General features: G+C 31.8%; 1 protein-coding gene across 1 annotated transcript; it reads left to right on the top strand.

The window, feature by feature from the left end:
- The first annotated feature begins 5,400 nt into the window (after positions 1–5,400).
- Positions 5,401–11,740, top strand: LOC139503074 (toll-like receptor 4). The gene is made up of 2 exons (XM_071292746.1): positions 5,401–5,541; positions 8,876–11,740. The coding sequence occupies exon 2, from the start codon at positions 8,883–8,885 to the stop codon at positions 11,463–11,465; it is 2,583 nt and encodes an 860-aa protein (XP_071148847.1). The 5' UTR covers positions 5,401–5,541; positions 8,876–8,882; the 3' UTR covers positions 11,466–11,740.
- The last annotated feature ends 3,696 nt before the right edge of the window (positions 11,741–15,436 follow it).

Genomic DNA, 15,436 nt, shown 5'->3' with positions numbered 1-15,436 from the left:
TTAATTGAAGGAAATTCAGAAATAAATTGTGTTCTTTTGAATTTTTTGATTTTTTTGATTTTTTTTTGCTATGTAATACTATGTTCAAATTTAATCATTTTTTCTATTTTTAGTATTGTTTTTTTGGGGGACATTTTCCCACTCCTTTTTTTGACAAAATTTTATTTATCCAGGGTGAACAAGGGGGGGGGGGGGGGTATTTACACTGGCATAAGTAACCAATCAGATTGCAGTATTTTTGCTGCATAATAAATAAATTGATTTATCTGACTCTGATAATCTTTAGATAATAGATTTGAGATACCAAGGGACACTCCAAACTCTGCCTTTTAAGAGAAAATGACAACGATATAGGGAATAAATAGACCAAACACGATAATCACAACTCCTAGCAAAACACGACATGGTTTATGTTTGCTCCGGAGGGTTAAGAAGGTTCTGTCCCATATGTTGAGACCGTCATTTTGATTGATGTATTTTTAAGAATTTCAATTCGGTCATTAAAAATCGACGAAAAAGTAATATATGACATATAGATGTAGTCCAAGAAGCAGTAAACATGCACGTTGTAAAATTGCTGTCGTTGTATTTTCATTTTCATTCTCTTTCTGTAATGTAGCTGAAATTACGTCTTCTTGACGTTTATATTCGTATTAAATGTGCAAACATTATGTTATCATTTGCGAATTAAAATCTCTTTATTTGTAATTCACAGGTGTCTTACATGTGTGGGGATTCTTCTCACATGATATGCAGCATAACTGAGACGTTAATTGTTTTAGATGTACTCTAAATAGCACATATCATATTAATGTATAAAACAATAAGCTTTCTTTTATATTGGACATAGACAATCAGATTTTGCATAACGTTTGGATGTCAGTATTCTTCATCTTCATCAGTACAACGCAATCGTGCATTTAAGGGAAAGTTTGACAATATCTGTTAATACTCTCCCCATGACCAGCTGCCAAGTAAGTTAAAGAATATGTAAGTTCATTAGCTTGTTTGTTGTACCCTTTATTACCCTTCGCTCTGAACTAATTTTAACATTTCCTTATTTTCCTCCAAAGACAATGTTATAATTTCTATCAGCTGATGTTTGTAATATTGATATAAAAAGCAAGATGCGGTGTGAGTGTTAATAAGACCACTCTCCTTCGAAGTCACTTTGTATAAAAAAAATAATAATTATAGCTCAAAGTACCGCATTCGAACAGAGGCTTGGAACACAACGAACAGCAAGCTATATAGGCCCATGAAATGCCTAGTATAAAACAAATCAAACAGGAAAACATTTTGTCTTTATAAAAAAAAAGAGAAACGAGAAACAATTATAAACCAAATCAACAAACGAAAACCACACGATCCAGGCTTATAACAGGTGCATAAAAATACAATCAAAAATACAAAAAAGTATGTTACTCTTATGGTACATCGGCTTGTTAAAGACGTTTTGTATAATTTCATCTCTGACTAATATATGATGTTTATTTAATCTAGATTTGATTAACACCGTTTCATCCGTAAACATTACTCTTGGATTTAAAAGGTATGTAATACAAATAATTTCACACACTCGTGAAGTAAATAATGCATCACATGATCAATGTCGTTTTATTTTAATATAAAATCAGACCCCACCCAACCCATTTTATCTGTCAGTTACATAGTCATGTCGAAATCCCTCATTCGTTTTCACAACAGTTTTTTTGCACCATCTTGCATGTACAATGTACAATCATGAACATTGGATAAACGTAGACTCGTATTCATAGCTAAGAGAACATTTTAGTAGGGTGCCCAATCAACAAATTTGATCGATTTGTCTTAACGGAATAACACACGGTTATATTTTATATCATTGGAAATAGGAGAACAAACCTCATCGAAATACCGTTGTCGTCGTTGTCTGCCGTGGTCACGTTTTTTTTTAAATCAGGGTCAAAGGTCAAAGCAAAAATTTCAGAAAAATTCAAAGTCACATTAAGATAGCTTGTTTCTCCTACATATATGCATTCGGAGCAAAATAAAAACAACTAATTTACAGCAAAATATCTTTTGTATCCACATTTAGAACTTATTTTATATTTTTATCGCCAGAAATGACTTTAGATATACTTTTTTGCATATAGGGTGCAAATTTAAAATTTTCAAACAGCTGTTAAATAACAGTGACCTTGACCTATTTCAAATTCTAAATTTGAAATTTTTGTATTCAATTCATCACAAGTATGATCTAAAGATGTTTTTTAGATCTTAACTTTAATAATTTGTCGAAAACAAAATTTGTTTTTCACGTCCTTTTTCATGACTAAATGAGCAACAATTGGCTATACTGTTTACAAGTATTCCAAAAAATTTATAAGGGAGAGAGTTATGTACAGCACCGATGTATTTTACAAACAATTGCAAACAAAAAGGCGTGAGGAGCCAAAGGGACATTTAAAACTTATAAATTGAAGACAAGCTGACAACAGCATCGCAAAAACACTGAAAAAAAAGAACAAATTCAAATAGAAAATTATGATCGAAGCTAGTATTACCTACTAAAATCTATGGTCTCCTGTAGTTTAAGCCCATCAACCACGCGAAAGTCAGAGACCATATGGCAGGTTTAGTTTTTTGTTGCTGTTATTTCATTTTTACATATCTTTCACCACTAGATATATTATTACTATATTTCCCACGATTTCAAAATTGAGTAGATGTTTTATTTATTGTTAAAGAAAAGATTATGGACTGCTTAATTTACATTAGATAACTAATAATGATTCATAAGGTACAAACAGAAAAATGAAATCTTATACATCTTCGTTGTCATAAATGTTTCTAACTGCAACCGGACGAGTATTTACATTTTGACAAATGTCATTTGCTTAGATAGATTTTGTTCGAAGCAAATGCAAATTAAATCTTCATATGATATCTGATCTTCGAGATAGAAAGGAACAAGTCATTCATCTTTTCCCCATCCGAACTGAAGAGGAGAATGTAGGATAGTTTTGCTATATTGGAAGACATCAAGTTTATGTCTGGAGTGAAGCTCTTATTACATATTGTTTAAAAGTAGATTCACAAGGAGGAAGTTTGACAAGGGAGAACTTTTAAATTGTAAAATTGAGAAAGGAAATGGGGAATGTACCAAAGAGACAACAACCCGACCATAGAACAGACAATTTTAGCAAATTTTACGTTCAATTTGTTTAGTTCACAATGATCTATTTTGAGTTTTGACTTGAGATCATTCAACGTAACAACAACAACATCTCGAGCTATATCTATAGATTCATCGATGTCATAATTAGAAAGGTTTGACAAATCGGAAAAATCATCTGGGTTGTCCTTCAAGACCAAAAAACAGTGCGTTATCGATCCTAAACAGGGATGACGTTGTATCGCATTATGTTAAAACATATGCGACTGGTAGAATGTTAGAATGATCAGAACATCTGTTTCTTGTGACTTTATTATTATCCTACCCTTGATGCATTTCACACTGAACTCTTTGTCTACATGAATAGCATGTTAAAAATCATGCAGTTATCTACTTCATCGTGCGTACAAAATAATTCTTAAAATATTAATATCCCTTCTGAGCAGATTTAGGGTGATTGGAAGTGCTAGCTAGATAAATGACTTCCGCATTTTCATAGTTACTGTTGATCTACTATGATGCTGAACAATCGATTCGCCAAGAAATTGGATTAAGGCCTGCTGGTTTTCCGGCACTGACTCAGGAATTTGACGACATTCTATATATGACCTGAAACACCTTTACAGACGAACAAAATCTTGATTCAACTTTAAAATAACTGCATGTGTGTCTGCTAGTGTAAAATTTATAGCAGGAATGGTGGTACAATATTTTGTAATCATAAGTACGAATATGGTTTAAGTCTGAAGCATCATGCAATATACTAAAATATACATGATCTTTCCGTCCTTTCAGGGCTTCGATAAGGCTTTTATGTGTGCTAATTATTCCTCTCATATTAATAAGCAATTCAGTAGAAGAACCCAGACATATAACACACTAAGTCTTATCCCATTGTATTTCATTCGTACTTCGTTTAGGGCTTAATGGGCATAGTTTAACAGGAATGTGAATGTGTGACATATTCCGGATCTGAAACGTGACCGAAGGATTTGATTTGTATATAACACTTCTATCAATTCAAAAAACAATTTAAGTTATAAAAACCAACAAAAAATATATTTCCTAAAACAAAACAACGATCTTCAAACTAACTAGAGTATTTAAAACATAGAAATCGACCACACAACAAGCAAAAAAGAGAAACGAAGTTAGTTACACTTGACCTGATAGTGTAAGCTACAAAACGATTAACGGAACGAGAAAAGGCGTGTTTGAATCAAGACAGAATAATCACTAAATTTGTGTTTTAAATTGCTATTTTACGATAAGACCATTTACCGGATTTGTTATCACATAAGCAACACGACGGGTGCCGCATGTGGAGCAGGATCTGCTTACCCTTCCGAAGCACCTGAGATCACCCCTAGTTTTTTGGTGGGGTTCGTGTTGTTTATTCTTTAGTTTTCTATGTTGTGTCGTGTGTGCTGTTGTTTGTTTGTCTTTTTCATTTTTAGCCATGGCGTTGTCAGTTTGTTTTCGATTTATGAGTTTGACTGTCCCTTTGGTATCTTTCGTCCCTCTTTTTTTTCTTCTCACCAATTAACATTACACGAAATTTATTTGGCACACATATGAACCATGTCTTATAGATGTAATCAGAGTAAAAAATCCCATGAAAGTAACACGCAAAAAATGTTCTTTCGTTCAAAATGTGTTAAATTTCAGCTACAAAAATAGTCTTACTAAATTCATGAAATACTTTTACTTAAGTTATATAAATCTTTCAAGCTTTCTTTATATGATAAATGTAATTTTTAAGCTAAATGATAAGTATAAATAACAAATAACACAGAAAGTAATAATTTTATTTTTTGTGTTGAAGATGGCATGTATGATGAGGTATTTTGGGGTACCCTTAAAAACCACAAAATTTTGAAAAACGTGACCACGGTATCTTACGACGACATTCATGATTAAAAATATAATGATTTTCCAATAGTTTGCATATAAATATAGCCGTGTGTTATCCGTTAACTTAAACTCGTTAACTAGACGTCTGTTTTGAAACTGGGCACCCTACTATTTGTACTATGAGCTTTAACCTTTAACACATCTTTCAAATAAAGTAAATATCCATGTTTTTGGTACTTGCTCGATTATGGAATGTTTGTTTTATAAAATTTTTCCTGTTATAGATAACACCCCATGGAGAGCCTCTTGTATTTGGTATATAAGTTTTACTTTGTTTATCTTAGTTTTACTTTGTTTATCTTACTCCAAAATATTTGTTTTCTATTCAGTCGATATCAATGCATCTATGATTTATATCTACCACAAATCATACCCAGTGTTATTGTGATAGATTAAATTTGAAATGTCAAGATTAACGATTTCAAGTGTTTTCAAAACTTTGTTTTTATTGGGGAGCAGTTGATCGACAGGTAAGCATGATAACTAAATATATTTGTTTTCCAATTGATAACATCATGAGGACAATTGGAAGACAAAAAGAAAGACAATATATAGACTTGTATAGTTAAATAACCTTCTGCTAATCTGTAGCTTGTAGTCAAATGAAAGATAGTATTAGACAAGCAAGCCATATAAGTAAACTAACTATAAACATCACAATTACAATTTAGTTTTTGCGCCAGGCGCGCGTTTTGTTTACAAACAAAATCACCAGTGACGCTCAAATAAAAAATAAATAAACAGTTTTTATCAACCATCATGATTAATTATTGGTCATCATTATAACTTCAAGCAGAAGAAGCTAAACCATACAAATGGCAAATACATCATAAATATTAGAAATGATGAAATCTCAATGGAATGATGTGGATTTTACACACTCCGTGGTTAAATGTTGGGAGGGCAGTAATATTTTCCTGGTGACAAGCATTCTACGAAAAAATAACGGTTATTTTAATGTGGTGTTCCTATATGTGAACATTTATTTATTTATATGTATTAAATTATAATCTTGGTACCTTTGATAACTATTAGTTTTGTTTAGTTTTGTAAGATCTACTGACAGATGTGAAATCATGATTATCATTTACACCCAATAGTAAACAACACGTACATGCTTTCGATGACTGTGCACGATAAAGCAGTATTTAGTAATTTCTTTTTAATGTAGATTAATGTCATTTTATCATTTCTACCTTGGACGGCCTTGGAAATTATATTTGGATTATTTCCCGTTTAAATATCAAGGTATTCATGTCAAGATAAGAAAATGTTTAACTTTAATAAAATATATTTACTACATATTGTTGTGTTTATAGTACCTATTCACATTAAAATATAACCCTTTAAAGAATTGCATGGGTTGAGAATGAACACTATTTCGATTGCAACGTCTCAAGAATTGTATGGGTTGAGAATGAACTCTGTATCGATTGTTACATCTTAGGATAAGTGTAACCTATCATTCTTTACGACTAGAAGCAATAATGTTTTAAAATAATCTTTGTTTAAATCTTTTATTCCCCTTGAGGCCAAGGTGCAGTAGACTGACTCTGTCACAGATTTCGGTATACGTTTGAACCAAGAACATATAGTTTTTAAGGAATAACCTATCGAATTGAAAACAACGTTCGTCGTTTTTATGTGCTTTCTATACAAATGGTCACCGGTTTGAGAAAAATAGAGGTAAATGCATTATATTTTTCGATTTTCGGATACAGTCTAACGACCCAAAGGTAACTGCTAATTTAGACAAAATCCTGTGACATGACCCTTTTACTGTAACTTGACATTAATTGATTCTGATATATGTGTTCACGTGCGTCTTTGATTTTTTTTTATTTACTGTATTCATCTCTTATGATCATTTGTTGGGGGAAAAGCTGTTTAAACTTTATAAAATAGTAATTCAAAGTGCCCAGAACTTCGCAACAAATTTTCGCGATCAGATCTAAAGTGTTGCTGTCTCGTTGAAGAATTTCCGTTTCCTGGTTTATAAGATGGAGCTAACAATACACTGCCTTATTTGAAAGGGCACTAGCTGTCAAATTCATATTCATCGATTCTAATCAAATTCTCATATTTGATTTATAACAATGTAAAACATTTATCCGAACTATTAAAAGTCTAAATAAAACAACAAACAAGGCACAGGCATGAACATACATAGCTTCGTTTTGTGTATATTTGAGTCTAGACGCCATCTAATTATTTATCGAATTGACCTCTATAGTCATCCGAGGACCACATAAGCGATGTAAACCTAAATATAGATATAAATAGATTAAGCAAACACGTGTTGTTGAATTATTCAAGGTCTATCAAATGTCATATTTCAGATAAAAAATAAATGTTTATCATCGTTTTGACCTGTATAAGAATGTTTATTTGTAGGTCAAATCAGTCCATCAAATGATTTACCTTTGTTTCACTTTCAATGTTGACATTCTCTTCCTTTAAATAACTTAACACATACAATTCACGTGTTATCCATCTCAAACTAAGGGGTTAAATCAAAGTTCACATGAATACGAATTTAATGAGGTCGAATTATTCACTTGCAAGATAATAATTCATAATCAATGTTTTTTTTCTTTATTTTTACAAAATTGAACCTTGGCTACTAAATAGGAATTGTTATTTCACAATTTGTAATTCAATACTCATTGAGCCAAACAAAATAATATATTAGGTTTTTCATATATCTCGTAGCTAGTGCCCCTTTAAAAAAGAACAATACCATTTAATGATTTTATGTAAGAATGTGACGAATTTAATTTGCATACCATATTATCATTTTTTTACTGTAAAAATGAAAGCAACACGGTATTCGGCCGGAAATGTTTTCTTGATTTACCTTCATCATGAAAGCTCAAAGCCGAGGGTGTATAAAATAATATAAGTCAACTTTATCCTAAGTTTCTTTATTATTTCAAAATTTATAAACGGACAGTTTTGGAAGGGATTGTTATATCAATGTATAAATCATGTCAGAACCGAATCACTGACTACAGAGCTTCATATAACCCTCAGAGACTGATAGTCAACCAAGAGAGTTATCGACTGCGTGCTTAAGTAATGAAAACAACACGTTATTAATTACAGGCGTCTTAAACGCTTGTCTGGATTTACCTTCAGTTTCGACAATTAAAGCTGAATATTTGAAAACATGGATGTATTAAAGGGCATCAGCTACAATAGAGAGAAAAATGAAATACGAATTTTGTTTGTTCATTCATTTATGAAAGGGAAATAGTGATATAATAGTCAATCGCTTTTAGCATCCAGTTTTGTTCAGTTATAATAAAAATAAATAAAGAAACATCTGTCATGGATTAATCGTTTGCAAGTGAATAATTCAACCTCATCTAATCCATATTCATGTGAACTATAGTTGAATTCCTTAGCAACATATAGGTTACGCATGTACAATGTGCATTTAGATTTTGAAAGGTAAAGGATGTCGACATTGACATTGAAACAAGGACATACCATTTGGTTGACTGATTCAATCTACAAAAACGTATTCTTATAAAGGGAAAAACCTATCATTAACATATGATTTACGCCTATAACATGAAATCAAGCAGACAAAGATAAATTAAATTGTAAGAGTTCGCTATCTATGTTTATGTTTATAAATGCCCGTTGGCATTCTTCTGTGTTCACTTTTCTTTGTATTTTGTCCTGTACTCATATAGATTTTTGTCACATTTATGTTTGCTATGTGGAAATCTTAGTAAAAAATGCACGCAATAGATTTCGAATATACAGTACTATGAGTTCTTTTTTTTTTTATTGCAGATACACAATGAGAAACAAACACATACTACATGCAATTATTTGTTTAAATTCATTGATAACAATATGCGGGAATACACAGCACCATCCATGCAGCTTTCTTCCAAGATGTAGATGCCGTTTAGAACAGCACACAAACTTTGTTGAGGTCGACTGCTCACATATACAGTTGAAAAGGATTCCATCCGTTCCAAGTTATGTTATAAAGTTGATCATGAAACATAACCTAATTGCTGTAATACCAAATGGTGTCTTTTCTAACAATACAATCCTTACAGAATTAGACTTGTCTGATAACAGGATTCATACACTAACAAAAATGTCGTTCAACGGTCTTCAGAATTTACTGAAATTAAGCTTGCAAAACAATTATCTGTCAAAAGGAAATATTTCGTTCGGTGCTAGTACGTTTTCACATTTAAAGAATTTGAAGTATTTAAACTTAAAAAATAATTTCGCCAAACACTACCAACCAGATCTTTCAAAACTAGTATCACTTGAAAGTCTACAAATTGACTTTTTGTCAAATGGAATTTCTTTCATGAGCGAACAATATAGAAAACTGAAGAATCTTGCAATGCTCGATCTTTCAGGGTTATCTGGAAAATGTTCACTGCCAATTTTAAAAAGCGAATCCTTCAAATTTATTTCACAGGTTCGACATTTAGATATATCAACCTGTAATATTCAACAAATTTATAGAGGAGCATTAAGTGTTTTGAAAAATTTAACGTATCTGGACGTATCAAATAATACGTGCATTAAATTCGAAGGATTGGAAAACATTACAAGTGATTTACAATTCTCAAACATAAACATTCTTAAGGTTAGCTATCTTCACAAAATGTCAGATCTGACTACAGTCCTAAAAACGTCTCATATCAAGGGTTTACATAACACCTCCCTTCAAAATGTGTATGTCGACGGTAATCGTATACAAACTATAGAGAAAAACGCATTGACTTATCTTCCAAAATCACTTAAGTTTTTATCAGTTAGACAAAATCCTTTTAAGTTTGGATACTATTTAGAAGATGTACTTCATCTTTCAAATTTAGAAACTGCAAACATTTCAGACCTTTATCGTCATAAAACAAACTTTTATCCCGAAAAATGTTTTTTTGAATCAATATGCACATGCAACGAAGACTCTGTCAATGAACCTAGTTGTATCGACCAAAGTCGAATCTCATCACGGTATGTCAAAGACAAGATAAGAAAAGGGGATATTCCAGATATATTTAGTCTAATTGAAATACCGATTCCAACAAATTTGAAACATATAAATTACAGCTCTGGCAGTCTTGTAATGGATTTACCTAAGTTAATGTTTTCAAGAAATAAATTAGAAACCGTTGATATAAGTAATAATATACTACATTCATTAATTGGTCCTATCTTCAATGTAACGAGTCTAAAAACATTAAACGTGGCTAACAATTTCTGCAGCAATATTTCAAATTTCTTCTTTAGCACTGATTTTAAAAACTTAGAGCGTTTAAACTTTCAAAATAATTTACTTGGATATGTACTTCCTGACGATATCGATGGTAAAATATTTCATAATTTGAAATCGCTTACTGATCTCATGCTATCTAAAAATAGAATTCCAAACCTACCGAAGAAAATATTAAAATCACAAAGAAATCTGCAAAAACTTGATTTAAGTGATAATATTCTTACAGATATAACTTTTCGTGTATCACACATGATGCATTTACAGGAATTAGATTTGAGTGGAAACAGAATAACAATTATCAGTGCCCCTATTACATCCCAATTGAATTCTTTAGCTAGAAAAAATAACTTTTCTGTGGATTTGAATGACAACTTGTTAGAATGTAATTGTATATCGATTAAGTTTATAGAATGGATGACAACCACAAATGTCCGTCTCAAGAATATAAAAAAGTACACGTGCATGCTATGGAATCGAACAATCGTTACACTTCACAATCCCAAGGAAACTTACAATTTATTGAAGAAACATTGCACATCATATGAACAATTAGAAATAGCCTTAGTTTCTGGAATTTTACTATTCATTGCAATCATTGTTGGAGCAGTCGTTTACAGATTCCGGTGGAAACTTCGTTACCTATATTACATTGTAAAAGTGAAGTATAGCAGCTTACATTCGGAAACTGAGGAAGAATATTCTTACATGTATGGAGCATTTGTATCTTATGCTGATGAAGATCGAATATTTGTTCACAAGACTCTTCTGCAAAAACTGGAAGTTGAAAACGGAATTCAATTATGCTTACACATGAGAAATTTCCTGCCCGGAAATGACATTGCTACTAATATCGCATCTGCAATTCATAACAGTCGCAAGACTCTAGTGATAATGTCTCATAACTTTTTAAAATCATACTGGTGCATGTTCGAATATAATATGGCCCGAATGGAAAACGTATACGAACGACGAGACGAAAACGTGGTTTTCTTAATGTTTTATGAACAAATGTCTCCTAGGGACCTTCCACTGAATGTTCTTGAAATGATTCAATCTAAGTCTTACATAGAATATCCCAATGATGAATACGGGGATACAGTTTTTTGGGACCAGTTAGTTAATGCCTTAAAATAAAATGTAGTAAACAGAATACATTGATTTATCTGATCATCTTTAGATAATAGATAAAAGAGATACCAAGGGACAGTCAAAACTTATTCTTTTAAGAGAAAATGACAACGACATAGAAATCAGTAGTTCTGACGTGACAAGACCTATGTGTAACTCGTTTAGGTCTTAGGTAGTTCTGTGTTAAATCAAAGTATGGATCAAAATAAAATACATCTAACATTACAATTCTAATTATAGTGAATATAGTTCAAATAGACAATTTATAAAGTTTTTTTGTTTGTTTTGTTTTGTCTTTTTTACACCATGTTAAATTTGTTTTAGCTAGTATAATAAGTATAAGTCAACCTCGGTAATAGAGTGATCAGTGTATCCTTGGAAAGATTACAGCTACAGCTAAGCCTGGATGATGTGTATTACGATCTAAATCATTGCTGAGCTGTATACTCCCTGTAAAAATATGCACTATATGTTTCGTTTTTTATATTCAAGATCATGTTCTAAATTTATATTCAATTATTACATCACCAGAAATTAAACTGGCAATACATCTCTGATGTAAACGGGATATAAATTATAACAATTAATTTGGATAATTGTTTGATATGATAACAAAAACGTTATAACTTATGATAGCGATTTTTTGTTTACTTTAAAAATGCCGTCCCAACAACTGAAATCCCTAACAACAGGACCAATATTGAAAACGTTTGCGTATTGCTTTTGCTTTTGCCAAAGATTTTGAGGTTGAAGTACTTTTGAATTCAAAACATGATTTATACGGACTTCATCCCCTATCACCGAGTACATAATACTCAGTGATCAACCTATCAAAATACTGGATTTGATATTTTGAGTACAAATTTAGTACTCTGAATACAGTTTTACGGCCGAAAGGTCAGGTGTGTTTATCATAAGCCTATTATCTTTGATGAGTTTGTACAGGTAAACACGGTATATAGTATTGAAAATAATAAAATTAACGGTACCAATGTTCTTGCACCAGATGCGCATTTCGACAATACATGTCTCTTCAGTGATGCTCGTGGCCAATATATTTGAAATCCAAAGCTTATATAAAAGATGAAGAGCTATAATCCAAAAGGTCCAAAAAGTATAGCCAAATCCGTGAAAGGAATCAGAGGCATGAGGGAGATACGTTCCTTAACTTATAATAATTTCTATCATTTTGTAACAGCAAATTTTAATAACACAATAAATCTGTATTTTCATGCCAGTAACTAAGTTTGATCTTCTAATGAGACAGCTATAAACATGTAATATATTTTATAAAATACCATATATAAAGTTACAAGAGTGTAAGAAAAGAGAAAAATGTCCTTTGTCGCTTAGCAAATAAGGAATAACAACTGCAAGTACATAATATAGTTGCATCTACAGCAGGAACACAGTCTTAACCATATGTGGATTCTTGAAAATTCTGAAGAACTTCTAGACAATTTTAAATCTCGGTCTTTTTCTGCAATTAGTTCTATCAAAACTTTTGATTTTTCAACCCTGTATACCACCATTCCCCATGTGAAATTGAAAAATTGCCTTAAAGAAATAATCCACAATGCTTTTCAACATAAAAATGGTAGCATACGCTATACATTTATTACTTTGGGTTTTAATAAGGCATATTTCGTTGATAGTGACAAACAAAAAGGTAAAACATGCTATACAGAAGTACAAGTGGTCAGTATACTGGAGTTTCTTATCGACAACATACTTGTTGAGTTTGGAGGTAAACTTTTCCAACAAATTGTCGGCATTCCTATGGGAACAAACTGTGCACATCTTCTTGTCGACCTTTTCTTATTTTCATATGATTCGGAGTTCCTTCAGAAACTTGTAAAAACATTTAATTTCACGTTCAGAAATATTAATGATGTTCTTTCCATAAACAATCCGAACTTTTCTGATTGGGTTTCATGAATATATCCCCCAGTACTAGAAATTAAAGAAAGAACAGGCACGGCTTCCTCTGCCTCATTTTTAGACTTATATCTCGAATTTGACTTACACAGTCATCTCAGTACCAGAATGTATGACAAACGAGACGATTTCAATTTTGAAATTATAAATATCTCTTATCTTAGTAGCAATATACCAATTTTACCTGCATATTGGATGTAAATTTCCCAACTTATCCGATATTCAAGAGCTTGCAGCTCCTACATGTACTCAGACTTTTTAAAACGTCATCAGTGTCTGAGTAGAAAGTCGATGACCCATGGGTATGTCAAAGAACGTCTCTTCCTTTTTCTACAAAAAATTGATCGGAAGGTACCAAGACCTTATTGATAAATATTCCGTATCAACTTCACAAATACTATACATGATGGTCTTGATTTATAGATTCTGCGTACTGATGTTGCTTATCATCTTAACAACATGTTATATTGTTCTCTCATTTGTCTTTGTTCTATTATTAATATTACATTTACTGTTGGACTGTTTTATGTGATATCCATTTAACGTGGCTCGGTACTTAAACATCCCATCAAAGTGTTTGCATTGTCTTTCAGTTTTTGCTGGTGTGTTTTGTATATGCGACCTTTTTGTATTTCTTATGATTTGACTCTGTACTTTTAAAGATCGAGTCAGTATGATATTGTTCTATTTTCTGTCAATATGATATATTTCTATTATGAATTACGAAATACGTGGAACCACCAACGTCAAAATTATTCAATCGCGTAGTGGAATGAACTATTTGTGGATTCTTATAAATTCTATATAACTTTTGGACTATTTTCAATCTCGGTCTATTTCTGAAATTAATTCTTACATACTTTTGATTTTTTAACCCTGTATGCTAACATCGCCTATGTGAAATTTTAAAATTGTTTGTATATACATTGAACGACAAATATATGTGACGTATACAATTTTCTGACGTCAGACACACGAATCAATGAATTTGTTTGTAGATTGATGTTTTTTTTTTGTGTTCTGTTAAATTGTTCCTTTTAAAATTGTTACACGATGGTGACTGCTGTACCCATATTTTGACTATTTTATTTATTATGTCTGTTTAGTTCACGCATCATTGTAAATATAACTGAATTTGATGAGACTGTCATCAAAATGAGAGGTTAGCGCTATAAATCCAGGTTTAATCCACCATTTTCTACAGTTGAAAGTGCCTGTACCAAGTCAGGAATATGACACTTCTTGTCCATTCTTTTGTATGTGTTTTGTTATTTGATTTTGCCATGTGATTATAAACTTTCCGATTAGATTTTCCTCTAAGTTCAGTATTTTTGTGATTTTAATTTTTACATACTAAATCTATTTTGAGCTCTAGTATATGCAACTTTCTTGTAGTAAGACCCGTCATAACCAAGCGTTGGAACGGAGTGCTGACTACTGTAGTTTTATTTCCCTATATCTTTTTATAAGGCTATTTGGTGCTAGGGTACCCTTACTCACCTGTGTGTATATATCATATCTAATTGATTGTTCAACATCTAAATGCATAATATTGCTGTACGACAACAAATTAACAATAAAAATACCAATCAATTACACTATAAAAACAATATGTAGGTCCGGCAAAGGGGGTAGACTTCAATAATGGCTTGCAAATTTGGAGGGCCTTTAAAAAAGAAGATATATTGGATAGGTACAGAAATTCGGATATGCAACAGACAAAATACGGGCGACCAAAAAAGTTGCTGCAAAGTTTCGTGGTGTTAAGAGATCATGACACTATCCCCACAAGACATAAAATTTAACATCCCTTTTCTAACCGTACGGGACTGTGAATCCTTACAGCCAAAATTAACCTAAGGCAAGGATAAACTAGCAGTCTGTGAAACACTTAAGAATGAACATATTTCAAAACCTCAGGCAAATGAAGATATGTTCACGAATGTTTAGTTGAAGGTTTTCGAAAAACTGAATTCAAAAATTTCATATTTAAAAAAAAAGAAATATACTAGATGATTATTATTTCAGGAGGATTGACG

Source organism: Mytilus edulis, chromosome 14, assembly GCF_963676685.1.
Source record: "Mytilus edulis chromosome 14, xbMytEdul2.2, whole genome shotgun sequence".
NCBI lineage: Eukaryota > Metazoa > Mollusca > Bivalvia > Mytilida > Mytilidae > Mytilus > Mytilus edulis.
This window is presented reverse-complemented; position numbering and strand designations above follow the sequence as displayed.